This window comes from Anabrus simplex, chromosome 10 (assembly GCF_040414725.1).
Source record: "Anabrus simplex isolate iqAnaSimp1 chromosome 10, ASM4041472v1, whole genome shotgun sequence".
NCBI lineage: Eukaryota > Metazoa > Arthropoda > Insecta > Orthoptera > Tettigoniidae > Anabrus > Anabrus simplex.
The window spans coordinates 60,487,112-60,502,545 of NC_090274.1; the positions used below are offsets into that span (position 1 = coordinate 60,487,112).

Below are 15,434 nucleotides of genomic sequence, written 5' to 3' on the forward strand. Positions count from 1 at the left end.
TAAATACTGGCAAAATAACACAAGTCCCTTCTCATGAAACTATAACCAAATTTAAAGTTCATCACTGGCGAAGGTACAAGTCTCTTAATGAACACAGACGAAAAACATAAGTCCATCCACATGAAAATCTGAATAGATTTAAAGTTCATCACTGACAAAATTTATAAAGTTTTGAATCAACACTGGCGAATGTACAAGTCTTTGAGTGAACATGTACAAAAAACACAAGTCCATCCACATGAATAAATTTACAGTCTATCACTGGCGAAATTTATAAGTCTTTGAATCAACACTGGCGAATGTACAAGTCTTTGAGTGAACGTGTACGAAAAACACAAGTCCATCCACATGAATAAATTTACAGTCTATCACTGGCGAAATTTATAAGTCTTTGATCCAGTACCAGCAAAATCACAAATTTATGCTTATGGGAACTTAAAGCACATTCAGAGATCATCACTAGCAAAGTTTATAAATCACTGTTTATTAGAGGAATGAGTCTCTTAACACTCGCAAATATTGCAGGTTCAATTTATGAAGAATTCGTTCTTTAACACCCGTAAATAATACAAGTCCAATTATGAATTTAGCACACGTAAATAATACAAGTCCATTTCATGAATAATTGGAAAAATTCCAGTCTCGAACACCCGTAAATATTGTAAGTTCAATTATGAAGACTTAGAAAATGTTCTTTAACACTCGAAATATTGCAAGTCCACTTGAGAATACTTGAGAATTCATTCTCCTACACTCGAAGAAAATACAAGTTCACTTTATGAATACTTAGAAAATTACAGAGTTCCTCGTCGGGACTGCCACTACACGACGATAGTAGCAGCGAGAGTGTCCACGCTGACTACTCAGCTGTAACTGAGTGAACAGGCTACAGTGGGCCCTCCTTTTTTTCGATCCGGGACGTCTACGTCACAATACGGCTTGACTGAATCCTTCGATGGATTTACTTGAAACTCGAGCATTACGACGTTCAGGTGATCCCAAACAAGATGACATATCGCTCAAGCCGCTAGCGTAATTATTATGGGAGTTACAAAATTTTCCCCGTCGAACATTCGGGAAGATGTGACGTGGAATCTAGAATATACGAGTCCAGGCTGGGAACACGTGGTGTGACGGGCGGGCGGTCTAGCTAGCCCCTGTGGCTACGTCACAGCTCACAGCTGTCCTTCACTCGCTTGCTTGCCCCGCTGACGGTAAACAAACCAGGCGTGCTCAGAACATCACGCGTGATAATTAAATGTCATTTATACTCAAAAAATACTCATGTACAGGTCGTAACCGGTACAAAATATAAAAGACTTCAGTTTTATTTTAACTTTAAACAACATTGTCTAATGTTAGAGCCAATATTTTACTTATGGGTACATATAGACAATGAGTCCACCAAGCAAGTGGCCATGAGGTTAGCATGCACTTGGGAGATAGTGGGTTTGAAGCCCACTGTCAGCAGCCCTGAAGATGGTTTTCCATGCTTTCCCATTTTCACACCAGGCAAATGCTGGGGCTGTACCTTAATAAAAGGCCACAGCTGCTTTTTTCCCACTCCTAGCTGTTTCCTATCCCATCATCACCATAAGACCTACCTGTGTAAGTGCGACGTAAAGCATATTAAAAAAAAAAAAAATCAGATGTAAGGCTTTTCAGGTGTTTGCTCTATTAACCAGCATTTCATCTTAGGTCTGACGAGTCTGACGAGTCTAGTGTCAGTCATCTTAGGTCTGACAAGTCTGACGAGTCTAGTGTCAGACCTAAGACAAAATGCTGGTTAATAGAGCAAATGCCTGAAAAGCCTTACATCTGATATGTTTTTGACATGCTCTATTGGTGAAAAATATCTAATTCCCTCCATGGGAATTTAGAATTTTCCATTCGGAATTGCTAGGCGGGCAATAATTCCATTGTGGAGATTTATCTCCCGTATGCAGTTATCAGACTGTGCCTCTTATAAGGGCTTCTGACAAGTTCACCTGCATACACCCCAGCGTCAGTGGGTAGGGTCTGACACATCCCACTCTGATGAGTCTAGTGTCAGACCTAAGACGAAATGCTGGTTAATAGAGCAAACGCCTGAAAAGCCTTACATCTGATATGTTTTTGACATGCTCTATTGGTGAAAAATATCTAATTCCCTCCATGGGAATTTAGAATTTTCCATTTGTAAAGCATATTGTAAAAAATAAAATGGGTATTTGCATATTTCTGTCTTATTGAGTTATGGTGTTGGCCTATGGGCACAGTTTTAACAGACAGGTTAAAAAAAAAAAAAAAAAAAAAAAAGGAAAGCCTCTTGTTCTCAACAGTCACTTGTCTCCCTTTCTCTATTTCAGAAAATTGAAACAGACATCCGTGTAGCAGTGGACGGCGTGACGAAGCAGGCGAAGAACGATTCAGAGATAGGGCTGGACGAGCTGACGGCTGATATCTATTCTGCGCCCCTCGAATTGACAATACGTAATGTTCTCCCAGGAGAACCACTTCAACATAAGAGACTCAGTACTCCCCAGAACATGTAAATGTCAGCTACTGCCTACAAACCACAATATCTGGTAAGTGAATTCTGTTGATAATCAAGAATCTTTATTTGCCATTGACCATATACAATGAAATAGGCTTCGTCAACTGATAATAATTTAGTACTTAATATTAAATCTACAAACACCTTTTATTAAAACTTAATACTAACATTATGCATATCTAAGAATTCGGAGGTATAAAATGGATTTTCTATTAACCAATTTACAATTTCCTTTCTTTTTTTAATTGCTTTTAGGAGTGGAACATGCAGAATGTGGTAATTTATTAAATAATTTTAAACTGATTTTATGTTATTGAGCCGGTTTTGACAGCCTATGAATTGAGATGTGAATGTCCGCTTTGCTCCGAGTATCAAGAAGGTGAATGTTTTCCCTAGTACTGAATTCATTTATATTGTTTTTAACTTATGTCAAAGAGACATAAATATACAAATTTGTAATTGTCAGTATTTTAAGCTTAACGAAGGGAGGTCAACAGTGGTCAGCTGCACCAGCCTTACACATTGTGCAGACCACCTTTTCTTGTATTAGAAGAATATTATATACGTAAGAAGAATGCCCCCAGAATAACAACCTCTAAGTAATATGTGACTGGAAAAAACCAAAATATGCCGTTCTTAGGTAGTCACTGCTAACTAAATCGCTCAATTTCCATATCAAATAGATCACTAGTGATATATATTCTTTTCAAACATGATCCATATGTGTTTTTTCCCAGTTCAGTTTGGCATCAATATGAAAATCCAAAAGTTTGACAGACTGACTTTCAATATCTTTGGATAAACCTAGTATGAGAAATTGAGTTTTATCCTGATTGCACAACAGCCTATTGGATGAAAACCAATACATTGCAGTTCCAATAGCACACTTGAGTGCATGCACTGTTACAAATAAACACAAGTGCAATTCAGAGATGACGTGTTAAGAAGAAAGCCATTTTTTTCAGTGTAGACTTGGATAATATAACTTATGTCTTTTTCTGTCGAAGCATGAAATATATAACCCAGAAAACATTATGATATACCTGTAAAAGAACATATTAGGGGCTGCCTGGCCAAGGCGGTAAAGGCGTTCACCCGGAAGAACGTGGGTTCGATTCCCTGTCAGGAAGTCATAAAATTTAAGAAACGAGATTTCCACTTCCGGAGGTGCACATGACCCTGAGGTTCACTCGGCCTAAACCAAAAATGAGTACCAGGTTAATTCCTGGGGGGCAAAGGCAGTCGGGCATAGAGCTAACCACTCTACCCTATCAAGTGCTGAGATTACGGATGGTGGAAACCTTTACCTTCCACCCCTTTAGGGGTCTTCATGGCCTGTACCAAGATGACTTTGTAAAAGAACACATTAATTAATAATAATAATTATTATTATTATTAATTAATAGAATGACATGTTCATTCTACAGGGGGCTGCCTGGCCAAGGCGATAAAGGCGTGCTCAGTTCACCCAGAAGGACGTGGGTTCCATTCCCTGTCTGGAAGTCAAAAAATGATAAAACAACATTTCCACTTCTGAAGGTGCACATAGCCCTGAGGTTTATTCAAGTTACCACTCTACCCCATCAAGTGCCAAGGTTACTGATAGTGGAAGCCTTTACCAATGCCAGTACGGAGATGACTTTGCTTCGCATGTTTCATTCTACAAGGACATCCTCAGATTCTATCAAATTGCTTTTAATCATGGGTATACAGGTGTATCAGAATTATACCGACAAAAAAAATCAGGGATGCTCTTTTTGTTAGATAAAGAATGATGGTGCAATGCGATTGGCAGAGAAAATGTTTCTTTTCGAGAAAGTGAAGTTACTTTGTTATTTTTGGGCGCAGGATTCAAACTGACGAACTTGTCGTATTTGCTATGCCAGAGAGCCAGCCGCTGCCTGTTGCTGCGCGTCAGAGGAAGGAAGTTTCTCATTCAATTCACATGGTCGCTTCTGAGCCCCAGTAGGCAGTGTACCGTTTGTTCTGCACTAATTGACTACGATGCGAAGCACATAGATAGAGAAGATGAACTTGTATCAAGAATACAGGCAGCTTTCCAGGTTGTTCGCAACACACCACACATCCTGAACAGAGTCCAAAGTTCACTACTACGCCGTTGTGAACTGTGCATCGAAGCAGGAGGGAGGCATATTGAACATATGCTGTAATCAAACCATTGGGCGTATTGTTTCCTACGTTGAATATTTCATCCCGTTTACAACATTGTGGGGCCCCACAAAACAGCAGCGTTGCATCTTCCAGAATAATAATAATAATAATAATAATAATAATAATAATAATAATAATAATAATAATAATAATAATAATAATAATAATAATAATGCCTCAGCTACCGTTTGCAGACATTTTAATTTGACACCATCTGGCTGCCTGCTCGTCAGTTTCGACGTTCCATTTTACTCTAGACCCACTAGATGGCAGACCAAGTAAACCGAAACTCTCTTGGGCATCTATGGCTGAGATTTTAATGAATTTTGTCGAGTCAACACCAAATGTGTCACCAGAGATCTTTTCATGCCGATGTCATACGACGTGGAGTGCCAAATGGAATTTTTTCCGCCTTAAAAAATCTGACTTCCTCTGCCGGGTTTGAACCCGCTATTTTGGGATCCGGAGGCCGCCACTCTACCACTGACCTACAGAGGCAGCTATCTTCCAGCATGTTAAATAATAAAGAACGTTATTGCGACCAACAGATGAGAGGAGAAACGATCTGGTGCATTCCTTGACTGACAAGTGTGTCTTAGTTACATTGTTTTCTGGTACTTTGTGTGCAGTTACGGCTGTTTAATAAACGAACCGTGGATATTTCCTGTAAGAGACGAGGACAGTTCTGTGCGAGTCGAACAAGAAAACTTGTGCATTATCTCTGTCTCCATCGTACACCCCACTTCCCCTCTCTCCCCTTCTCTTCCCGGAAGCATGGCAGCGGCTGTCTCTCTGGCATAGCAAATATGGTGAGTTCTTCAATTTGAATTGGGCACCCGGAAGTAAGCTGGCCCCGCGGTGTAGGGGTAGCTTGCCTGCCTCTTACCCGGAGGCCTCAGGTTCGATTCCCAGCCAGGTCAGGGATTTTTACCTGGGTCTGAGGGCTGGTTTGCGGTCCACTCAGCCTACTTGATTGGAATTGAGGAGCTATCTGATGGTGGGATAGCTGCCCCGATATAGAAAGCCAAGAATAATGGCCGAGAGGATTCGTCGTTCTGACCGCACGACACCTCGTAATCTGCAGGCCTTCAGGCTGAGCAGCGGTCGCTTGGTAGGTCAAGGCCCTTCCGGGTTGTAGTGCCATTGTGGGGGGGGGGTTTACCCGGAAGTAACAAATTAACCCCAATTTCTTGAAAAGAAACATTTTCTCCAACAATCCAACTGCACCATTGTTCTTAATATAACACGAAGAGAATGCCTGATTTTTTTACTGATATAGTCATGATACACCCTGAATACATATGTACAGTATTGTTTACATTACATAAACTTGTCACTGATTGCAAATGGTGATATTATGAACAAGTTTGACTTGAATGTTGAAGTCCTTCATTGACACTTTAATTGATTTGAGGAAGTTTCCTGTATTTACCATAAATACAGCTCTGGATCCGTTATCTCTCTGGACTGGACACTGACGATCTCCAAACCTTGCTAAACACAATCATTCTTGCCTGTATTAATTGGGTACTTGATGTCAATATAACAAAATCAAAGTATATGATCTCCATAGCTTTTTTTTATTTATTTTTATTTTTGTCGCCAGTGGTGAGAAGTTCATAACATGGATGTGATCATTTAATTCTTGTCATTATGCTAAAAATTTTGTAAAATCACCATTTAAAAAAAAACTAAGGAACACTCAAACATTTTCGAAGAAGTCAATTCAATTTTTTTTTGTGTGTGTGTGAATTTATGTATCAATTTAGTGTAAGCCTGTTGAGCTATGCATCTCTGTAAAGCATCGCCGATGTAACCCCCGCTATGTAGCTGGTCACATGAATTTTAGCACATATAAAACAAAGTAATAATCAAAGTAACAAACCTGAAGTAACATACGTCAGTCGATAAGACACCAATAAAAACATCTCAAATTTCAAAAAATAGCTAGAAACAAAAACAATGATACGCAGGATTAGCAACATGACAACTAGAGAAAGGATGTTGGAAGTGGACTGGGATCCCTAAGAGGACTTGATCTTATGTGATATTTCTACGTAACTACCACATCCTACATCTGCTAGTCATATTCATACCTTGGTCTGTGCCTACCATTCTTTCCACCTACACTTCCCTCAAGAAATAACTGTAAAAGACCTGGATAACATAATATGTGTCCTATCATTCTGTCTCTTCTTTTCATCAAATTTAGCCAAATTGATCTCCTATCACCAATTCTATTCAGTATCTCTTCATTTGTGATTTGATCTATCCATCTCAACTTCAGCATTCTTCTGTAACACCACATTTCAAAAACTTCTATTCTCTTTCTTTTTGAGCTATTTATCGTCCATGTTTCACTTCCATACAATGCCACGCTCCACACGAAAGTCTTCAAAAACATCTTTCTAATTCCTATATCGATGTTCGAAGTGAGCAAATTTCTTTCCTTAAGAATGGCCTTCCTTGTTTGTGCTAGTCTGCATTTTATGTCCTCCTTACTTCTGAAATCGTTAGTTTTTTTTACTACTCAAGTGACAATATTCATCTACTTTCTTTAAGACTTCATTTCCTAATCTAATATTACATGCATCACCTGACTTCTTTCTTCTGCACTCCATTACTTTTGTTTTGGACTTATTTATTTTCATTTTGTACTTTTTATCCAAGACTCCATCCATACCATTCAGGAATTTCTCTAGATCTTCTGCAGTCTCAGATAAATTTCTTTTTTAAAGTTGCTTTACGGAGCACCGATACCAGATACATCTTATGGCGACGATGGAATAGGAAGGGGCTAGGAGTGGGAAGGAAGCAGCCATGGCCTTAATTAAGGTACAGCCCCAGCATTTGCCTGGTGTGAAAATGAGAAACCTCGGAAAACCATCTTCAGGGCTGCCGACAGTGGGGTTCGAACCCACTATCTCCCGAATACTGGCCGCATTTTGGCGACTGCAGCTATCGAGCTCGGTCTCAGATAAAATAAAATAATGATATCGTTGGCAGTTCTCTGGGTTTTGAATTCCTTTCCTTGGATTGTGATTCCCTTTTCAAATTCCTCTTTTTGATTTACTTTATTGCTTGTTCCATATAAACATTGAAAAGAAGAGGGGACAAACTGCAGCCTTGCCTAACTCCTTTCTGTATTGCTGCTTCTTTTTCACTACAGACTGACTTTTATACAGACTGAAGATAAGTCTTCATTCTCGGTATCTATACACATATATACACATTTTAAAAGTTCAAACATTTAACACTTGGAGTAATGGTCTTGTGGATTTGAGTTCCGCAATGAAACTATAGTTGGTCACAGAATTCATGTAACTTAATATTTAAAGATTGTTCAGTGTAGCTGTTTCGTTTTGGGACTTAAATCCACAGGGCCGTTACTTAATGTTTGAACATTTTTAAGTAGGTATATGTGTATTTGTTTTTGTATTGTGTAATTTTAACTTGTCCGGCTCCATGGCTAAATAGTTAGCATGCTGGCCTTTGGTCACAGGGGTCCTGGCTTCGATACCCGACAGGGTCGGGAATTTTAACCATCATTGGTTAATTTCACTGGCACGGGGGCTGGGTGTATCATCATCATCATCCTAAACCATCTCCAATTTCCCGGGTGTGGTGTATGAGCCTCCTCCATCTCATCCTGTCCTTGTACCATTCCTCCTCCACCAACTTGTCCCAATCATGACCTCTCAGCAGTACATCATTCTTAACTAAGTCTATCCATTTCCTTCGTGGCCTTCCCACGGGTCGTCTTCCTTCTACTTTTCTGTCAAATTCCTTCCTTGCAGTTCTGTTTACTGGCATCCTCTTCATGTGACCAAACCACTTCAGTCTTGATATCTGAATCTTATTGAGGAGAGAATCATCTATTCCTACTTCTTTAATTTTCTCATTCCTAATCTTGTCTTTCCTGGTTTTCTGGATCATAGTGCGTAGGAATTTCATTTCAGCTGCCTGAAGTTTGGAATTATCTCTATTGGTTAGTGTTGTGGTTTCGAGACTGTATGTAAGAATTGGTGTATAATAGGACTTGTACAATGTCATTTTTGTTTTCATGGGTATTTGCTCATCCCACAGCAGGTGTCTTACCTGGTGGTAAAATTGTGTTGCCTTATTGATTTGATTGTTCACATCATGTTTTGCTAGGTTGTCATTTAACAGAATGCTACCCAAGTATTTGAAAACTGGAACACTGTCCAGTTGGGCTTCATTTAACATGACTATTGATTCTGCTCCTTCCCCATACACTTTCATCACCACCGTCTTGGTCTTACTGATGTTGAAACCATATTTCTTAAACTCCTCATTCCAGCTTTGCATTCTCTCTCTCCCAATTCCTCTTCTGAGTCACTCCAGATCGCAACATCATCTGCAAATGTGAAGGCTTTAATATCTCCATGTTCTTTCCTTTTAATAAATTTCATTACTACATCCATTACAATAATAAATAGAAGTGGTGACAATGAGCTGCCCTGCTGCACTCCTCTATTTGTTTCAAACCAGTCCAACAAACCACATCCTACTTGAATACAGCTTCTATTCCCACTATACAACATTTTCACTTTGTCTATGAGGCTGTCTCGCACTTGAAGTTCTTTCATGCATTGCCAAATTCTTTCCCTTGGTACACTGTCGTATGCTTTCTCAATGTCCAAAAATATTAGAAATAAAGGCTGGGTGTATGTATCATCATAATTTCATCCTCATCATGATGAGCAGGTCGCTTACGGGTGTCAAGTCAAAAGACCTGCAGCTGGCAAGCCGAACATGTCCTCGCACACTCCCGGCACTAAAAGCCATATGCCTTTCATTTTTAACTTAATTTATGCAATTCAGTCCCATTTGTTTTTAATGGTACTGCATCCTTCTAATAATTTACGGTGAACAGCTGAGGATGGCTGCAATGAACAGCCGAAACTAGTAGTAGTCGAGGACATACACTATGTAGTAATTAGGTGGAAGAATAAATTAAAATTTGTAAAAGAGTAAGTCATATCCATCAGTATGGGCCTAGCCATGAAATTTATTGCATACAACTTGTTCCCAGTGATGCAGAAGCTTTTGGATCGCGTTGGCACTGTCCAGTCTGTCGATGGTGCAAAGAGAATGGTCAGTGGCCTGTAAAACGTCTTCAATTGTACGGAAGCGCTCCCCGCATAGTGGCTCCTTCCTCTTAGGGATTAGATTGATGTTGCAGAGACTTAAATCTGGAGAGTATGGGGGATGATAGAGCACCTCCCAGCTCCAGCGATTGAACAATTCAGACACAACTCGTGCTGTGTGTGCCCTAGCATTGTCATGCAGAATGATGGGTGGGTTATCCATGAAGCATTGGCGTTTTCTTCTCAGAGTTGAGAAAATAGATATATATATACTAGCAAGATACCCGTGCTTCGCTACGGTATTATACTGAAATTTATAATTGAATGCTTATTGTTTTAGATATATAATCCGCCGAAATTCGCGAACTGACTCGTTTTCTGCGAGAATCCACCAAAATTCCCGATCTGACTGATTTTCTATTATTTTACGGCACGTTTCCTCCCATTTTTCAATCTTCCTTTCCAGCAATCGATTTCGTACTTCCCGGGCTAGGCTCAGGTATTCCTCCCGGTCAGTTGGGTCCGTAAATCTTTGCCATCTTTTCCTATAATAATTTTTAATATGGATAAAATCCTTCAGGAGATCCGGCGTGGTGTCATATTGGGTGCCTTGGCGGCACTGAACCCGCGGCCGGACTGCATTCTTAGTCATTACCCGTCCAGGAGCCGTTACCAGCGCGGTCCGCACATTTGACGACGGTACGGAATATTATTATTATTATTATTATTATTACTATTATGTGTTTCTGGAATGGCTGATGACAGGGTAAACCGGAGTATCCGGAGAAAAACCTGTCCCGCCTCCGTTTTGTCCAGCACAAATGTCACATGGAGTGACCGGGATTTGAACCACGGAACCCAGCTGTGAGAGGCCGGCGCGCTGCCGCCTGAGCAACCGAGGATCCTTATAAGTACATTAATAACAGTAAAATCAATTGGATACACCTCCTTCTACACCCCACCTCCGTTAAGTTTATTTACCGCCACCAACCCCCCACCCCCCTCAAAAATATTAAAAGAATGCTTGTTTCTTTATGTTTAAGGGAGATTCCAAACACCAATGTTTACGTCTATTACCTTCAGTTTTGAGATATAAGTATCCCCATAAAAATAATTTACTTTTTTCACTTCATTTCACAATACTCCCCCCCACCCCCCTATGTGAATTTTCCCGCAAAAAATTCTTGTTTCTTTAATAGTAAAGGATCTTCTAAATACCAATTATCACGACTCTAACTTCTTCAGAGTTTTTGATTTATGTGTCCTCATGAAAGGAATTCAACTCCTTTACACTCCCGCCCTCCAAGATGATTTCCCCACCAAATGCGTTCTTCTTTGGTTTTAAAGGAGATCCAAATACGAATTTTCACGTCTTTAACAACTTTATTTTTTATTAGATGTATGTATTCTCATACAATAAAGTCAATTAATTTTTCAATTCTTCCCCCCCCCCTGCCTTCAAGGGATTTTCCGAGAATACGTGTTTCTTTACTTTTAAAGCAGATTGCAAATATCAAATTTCACGTCTGTAACATCTTCATTTTTGCGATATCAGTAGCCTAATTAAAAGAATTCAACACCATTTTCAGTCACTTTTACCCCCCCCCCCCCCCCACTTCCACCCAAGTGGTATTTCCAAAAACTAAAAATACACGTTTCTTTATATTTAATAGAGATAAAAAATATCATTTTTCACTTCTGTAACATGTTAAGTTTTTTAGATATACTGTAAAAATTCTCATTTTAAAATTTCACCCCTTTTGAGTTCCCCTTAAGCGGAGTTTCCAAAAACAAATCACCTATGTTTCTTTATTTTACAGGAGATTCCAAACACCCACTTTTTACGTCTGTAACACTTTACGTTTCCAAGATATTCTGTAGATATAGTCTTTCAAAAAATTCACCCCAATTTGTCACTCCTGTTTAACCGCCATTAATTGGATTTTCCAAAAACTAAAAAATACGTGTTTCTTTCTTTTTAAAGGAGATTCCATATACAAATTTTCAGTTCTGTAATATCTTTCGTTTCTGAGATATATGTATCCTCATTAAAGGCATTCAACCCATTTTTCACCCTTTTACACCCCTCCTATTAGGATTTACAGGAAACAAAAAAATATGTGTTCCTTTATTTTTAGAGGAGATTCTAACTACCAATTTTTACATCTGTAAATTTTAAAGTTTTAAGATGTAGACACACTCATTTTAAAAAATTCACCCCCCCCCCCCCCTTTTTCACCCCCAATATTTGGATTTTCCAAAAACGAAAAAATACGTGTTTCCTTACTTTTAAAGTAGATCCAAAATACCAATTTTCAGGTCTGTAATATCTTCAGGTTCTGAAATATAAGTAGCCTCATTAAAGGCATTCAACCCATTTTTCACCCTTTTACATCCTTTCTATTGGGATTTTCCGAAAACAAAAGAATACGTGTTTCTTTATTTTTAAAGGAGATTATAAATACCAATTTTTACATCTATAAACTTTAAAAGTTTTGAAATATAGATACACTCATTTTAAAAAATCACCCCCTTTTCACCCCCCCCCCCCATTAATTGGATTTTCTACAAACAAAAAAATACGTGTTTCTTTATTTTTCAAGGAGATCCTAAACACCAATTTTCAGGTCTGTAATATCTTCAGGTTCTGAAATATAAATAGACTCATGAAATGCATTCGACCCCTTTTTCAACCTTTTCCACCCTTCCCATTAGGATTTTCCGAAAACAAAACATACGTGTTTCTTTATTTTTAAAGGAGATTCTAAATATCAATTTTTACATCTATAACCTTTAAAAGTTTTGAGATATAGATACACTCATTTTAAAATATTACCCCCTTTTCACCCGCCTTAATTGGGTTTTCCAGAAACAAAAAATACGTGTTTCTTTATTTTTAAAGGAGATCCCAAACACCAATTTTCAGGTCTGTAATATCTTCAGTTTCTGAGATATAAGTAGCCTCATTAAAGGCATTCAACCCATTTTTCACCCCTTTTCACTCCTCCTATTGCGATTTTCCAAAAACAAAAAAAATACGTGTTTCTTTATTTTTAATGAAGATTCTAAATACCAATTTTTACATCTGCAAACTTTAAAAGTTTGGCGATATAGATTCACTCATTTTAAAAATTCACCCCCTTTTCACCCTCCAATTAATTGGATTTTCCAAAAACAAAAAAATACGTGTTTCTTTATTTTTAAAAGAGATCAAATGTACCAATTTTCAGGTCTGTAATATCTTCAGTTTCTGAGATATAAGTACCGGTATCCTGATTAAAGGCATTCAACCCATTTTCCCCCATTTTCACCCCTTTTCACCCCTCCTATTGGGATTTTCTGAAAACAAAAAAATACGTGTTTCCTTAATTTTAAAGAAGATTCTAAATACCAATTTTTACATCTGTAAACTTTTAAAGTTTTGAGATATAGATACACTCATTTTAAAATTTCACCCCCCTTTTCACCGCCTTAGCGACGGAATATCCAAAAATCCTCTCTTAGCGAGCACCTACATCTTAATATGAATATATCCCCAAAATTTCATTTCTTTATGTCCAGTAGTTTTGGTTCGGCGATGATGAATCAGTCAGTCAGTCAGTCAGTCAGTCAGGACAAGTTATTTTATATATATAGATAGTTAAAAACTGTCAAATCTATACACATATTACAATCTAAAAAAAATGTTGATGGAATAATTCTCAGAGTTGCTCGCAGATTATTTTGCAAAAATGAATAGTAGTACGTCGCATTAACGGTCTACCATGGGGGAAGCGGTATGCGTTAAGATCACACCATTCTAATCGTGGGCAAGAATCAACATTGCCTCACATTGGTGGGGGTCTGTTTTCTTTTTCATGGTGACGCATGATGACGGCACTTGTTCGATTGGTGTTTCAGCTGTGGTTCATAAGATTTGGCAATGATATGCCATAAGATGTCCTTTCCTTTGTGCTTATAGCCCTACAAGTGCACAAGAGAAGCATTATATCGCAGCCATTACTGCATGTCCGTTAATCCATGCGGAATCCATTTTGATGTAGTTTTCCGCATGTTTAGGCGGTCCTTCAGGATCTGAAGCAATGTCTAATGCACCAGTCCTGTATCTTGCACTAATTCACAAATCTTTACATTCCGATCCGTCTCCACTAACGCGGACATATTCTGTACATGTCCATCACTTACTGGTGGGTGACCAGAGAGAGACATGTCCAACAGAAATGTGTAAATTAAAAGTCCACCTTAGTCAATAAGCCAACAGCCGTAGCCATGTTGAACAACCGAATCCCGTGAGATCTCCGAAGTTAAGCAACATTGGGCGTGGTCAAGATTTGGATGAGTTGCCACACGCTTTTGGTGGGGGGTAAGGGAATGGAGAAACGGAAAGTAACTGGCCACCTTACCGTACGTAAACTCCGGCTCAGGCACACCTCTGCAGAGGTTCGGACCTGCCTTTGGGCAGAATACACCCTTACCTTAGTCAATAGACAAATGTTGATTAGAAACACAATTAATGATACATGTTTCAGCCCTTTTGGCCCTTCTTCAATCTTGAAAAGAATGGATACAGGGTCAAAAAAGGGTTGAAACATGTTATTGTCTTTCTAATCAACATTTGTGTATTGACTAAGGTGGACTTTTAATTTACATATGTCTGTACTGTAAAGTCAATATGGATCAATTATGAGATTTTAAAATTGAACGTGTCCAACACATGTTCGCATCCTTGTCGCGCCTTGTCTCTGTCCTTGCTTGGAAAACATGGCGACTGTCTTTCGCAAGCGCTTGCTTGCAACTCCTGACATTCACCTGGCCACTGTGAATGGATGTGGAGGGGGAAGGGCGAGGTGATGTGCTCTGAGGAAGGAGATGCAGGTCAACAACCTTTGGTAATAATGACAGAGCCGGTTGCACTGGAGCATGATCACCAAAACTTTAAAATAGACCTATGTAGATGTAGCCAACGGCCGTAGCCATGTTGAAACACCGGATCCCGTGAGATCTCCGCAGTTAAGCAACATTGGGCGTGGTCAGGAGTTGGATGGGTTGCCACGCGCTGTTGGTGGGGGTAAGGGAAAGGAACTGGCCACCCTACCGCACGTAAACTCCGGCTCAGGAACACCTCTGTGGAGGTTCAGACCTGCCTTCGGGCAGAATAACCCTTACCTTACCTATTTAGATGTAGTGTATGTAACCATAGTAATTTTGTTTTATCACTGTTGTAGGTGCCAGTGGAAAGAATGGGCAGTGTGAAGTGCTCAACACATATAGAGCTGGAGACCTCCCTTGTAAAGAACACTGCCAACACCTGGTCCTCAAATCTCTTCCTGTGTTACAGCGGGAAACTCAACCAGACTGTGTATTTATGTATAAAAGATTTTAGTTAGTAAAAATAAAATATATAAACGTTTTATCTCTTTGTTATTTTTACCCCAACATTCCTTGTTAGGCAGTTTATTTTATTACTACATATTTCTTATCCCTTTAACTCAGGATTGGATTTTTTCTTTATTCAGCAACATTCCATTTGTGCTAAAGAACTAAATTAGTAAGTTCACTTGTATATTGTGTTCATTAAGAAGACTGCTTTCATCTGTGTACATGTCCGACTTGTT

At 39.0% G+C, this 15,434-nt stretch overlaps 1 protein-coding gene across 1 annotated transcript in view; it reads left to right on the forward strand.

Annotated features, from left to right (window-relative positions):
* LOC136882369 (pyruvate dehydrogenase E1 component subunit alpha type II, mitochondrial) overlaps positions 1–15,232 on the forward strand; it is a 105,563-nt gene extending 90,331 nt beyond the window's left edge. The window contains exons 7-8 of the mRNA XM_067154987.2: positions 2,349–2,567; positions 15,045–15,232. Coding sequence (XP_067011088.2) covers positions 2,349–2,534 — 186 coding nt within the window. The 3' untranslated portion in view covers positions 2,535–2,567; positions 15,045–15,232. The remainder of the gene's footprint in view (positions 1–2,348; positions 2,568–15,044) is intronic.
* The last annotated feature ends 202 nt before the right edge of the window (positions 15,233–15,434 follow it).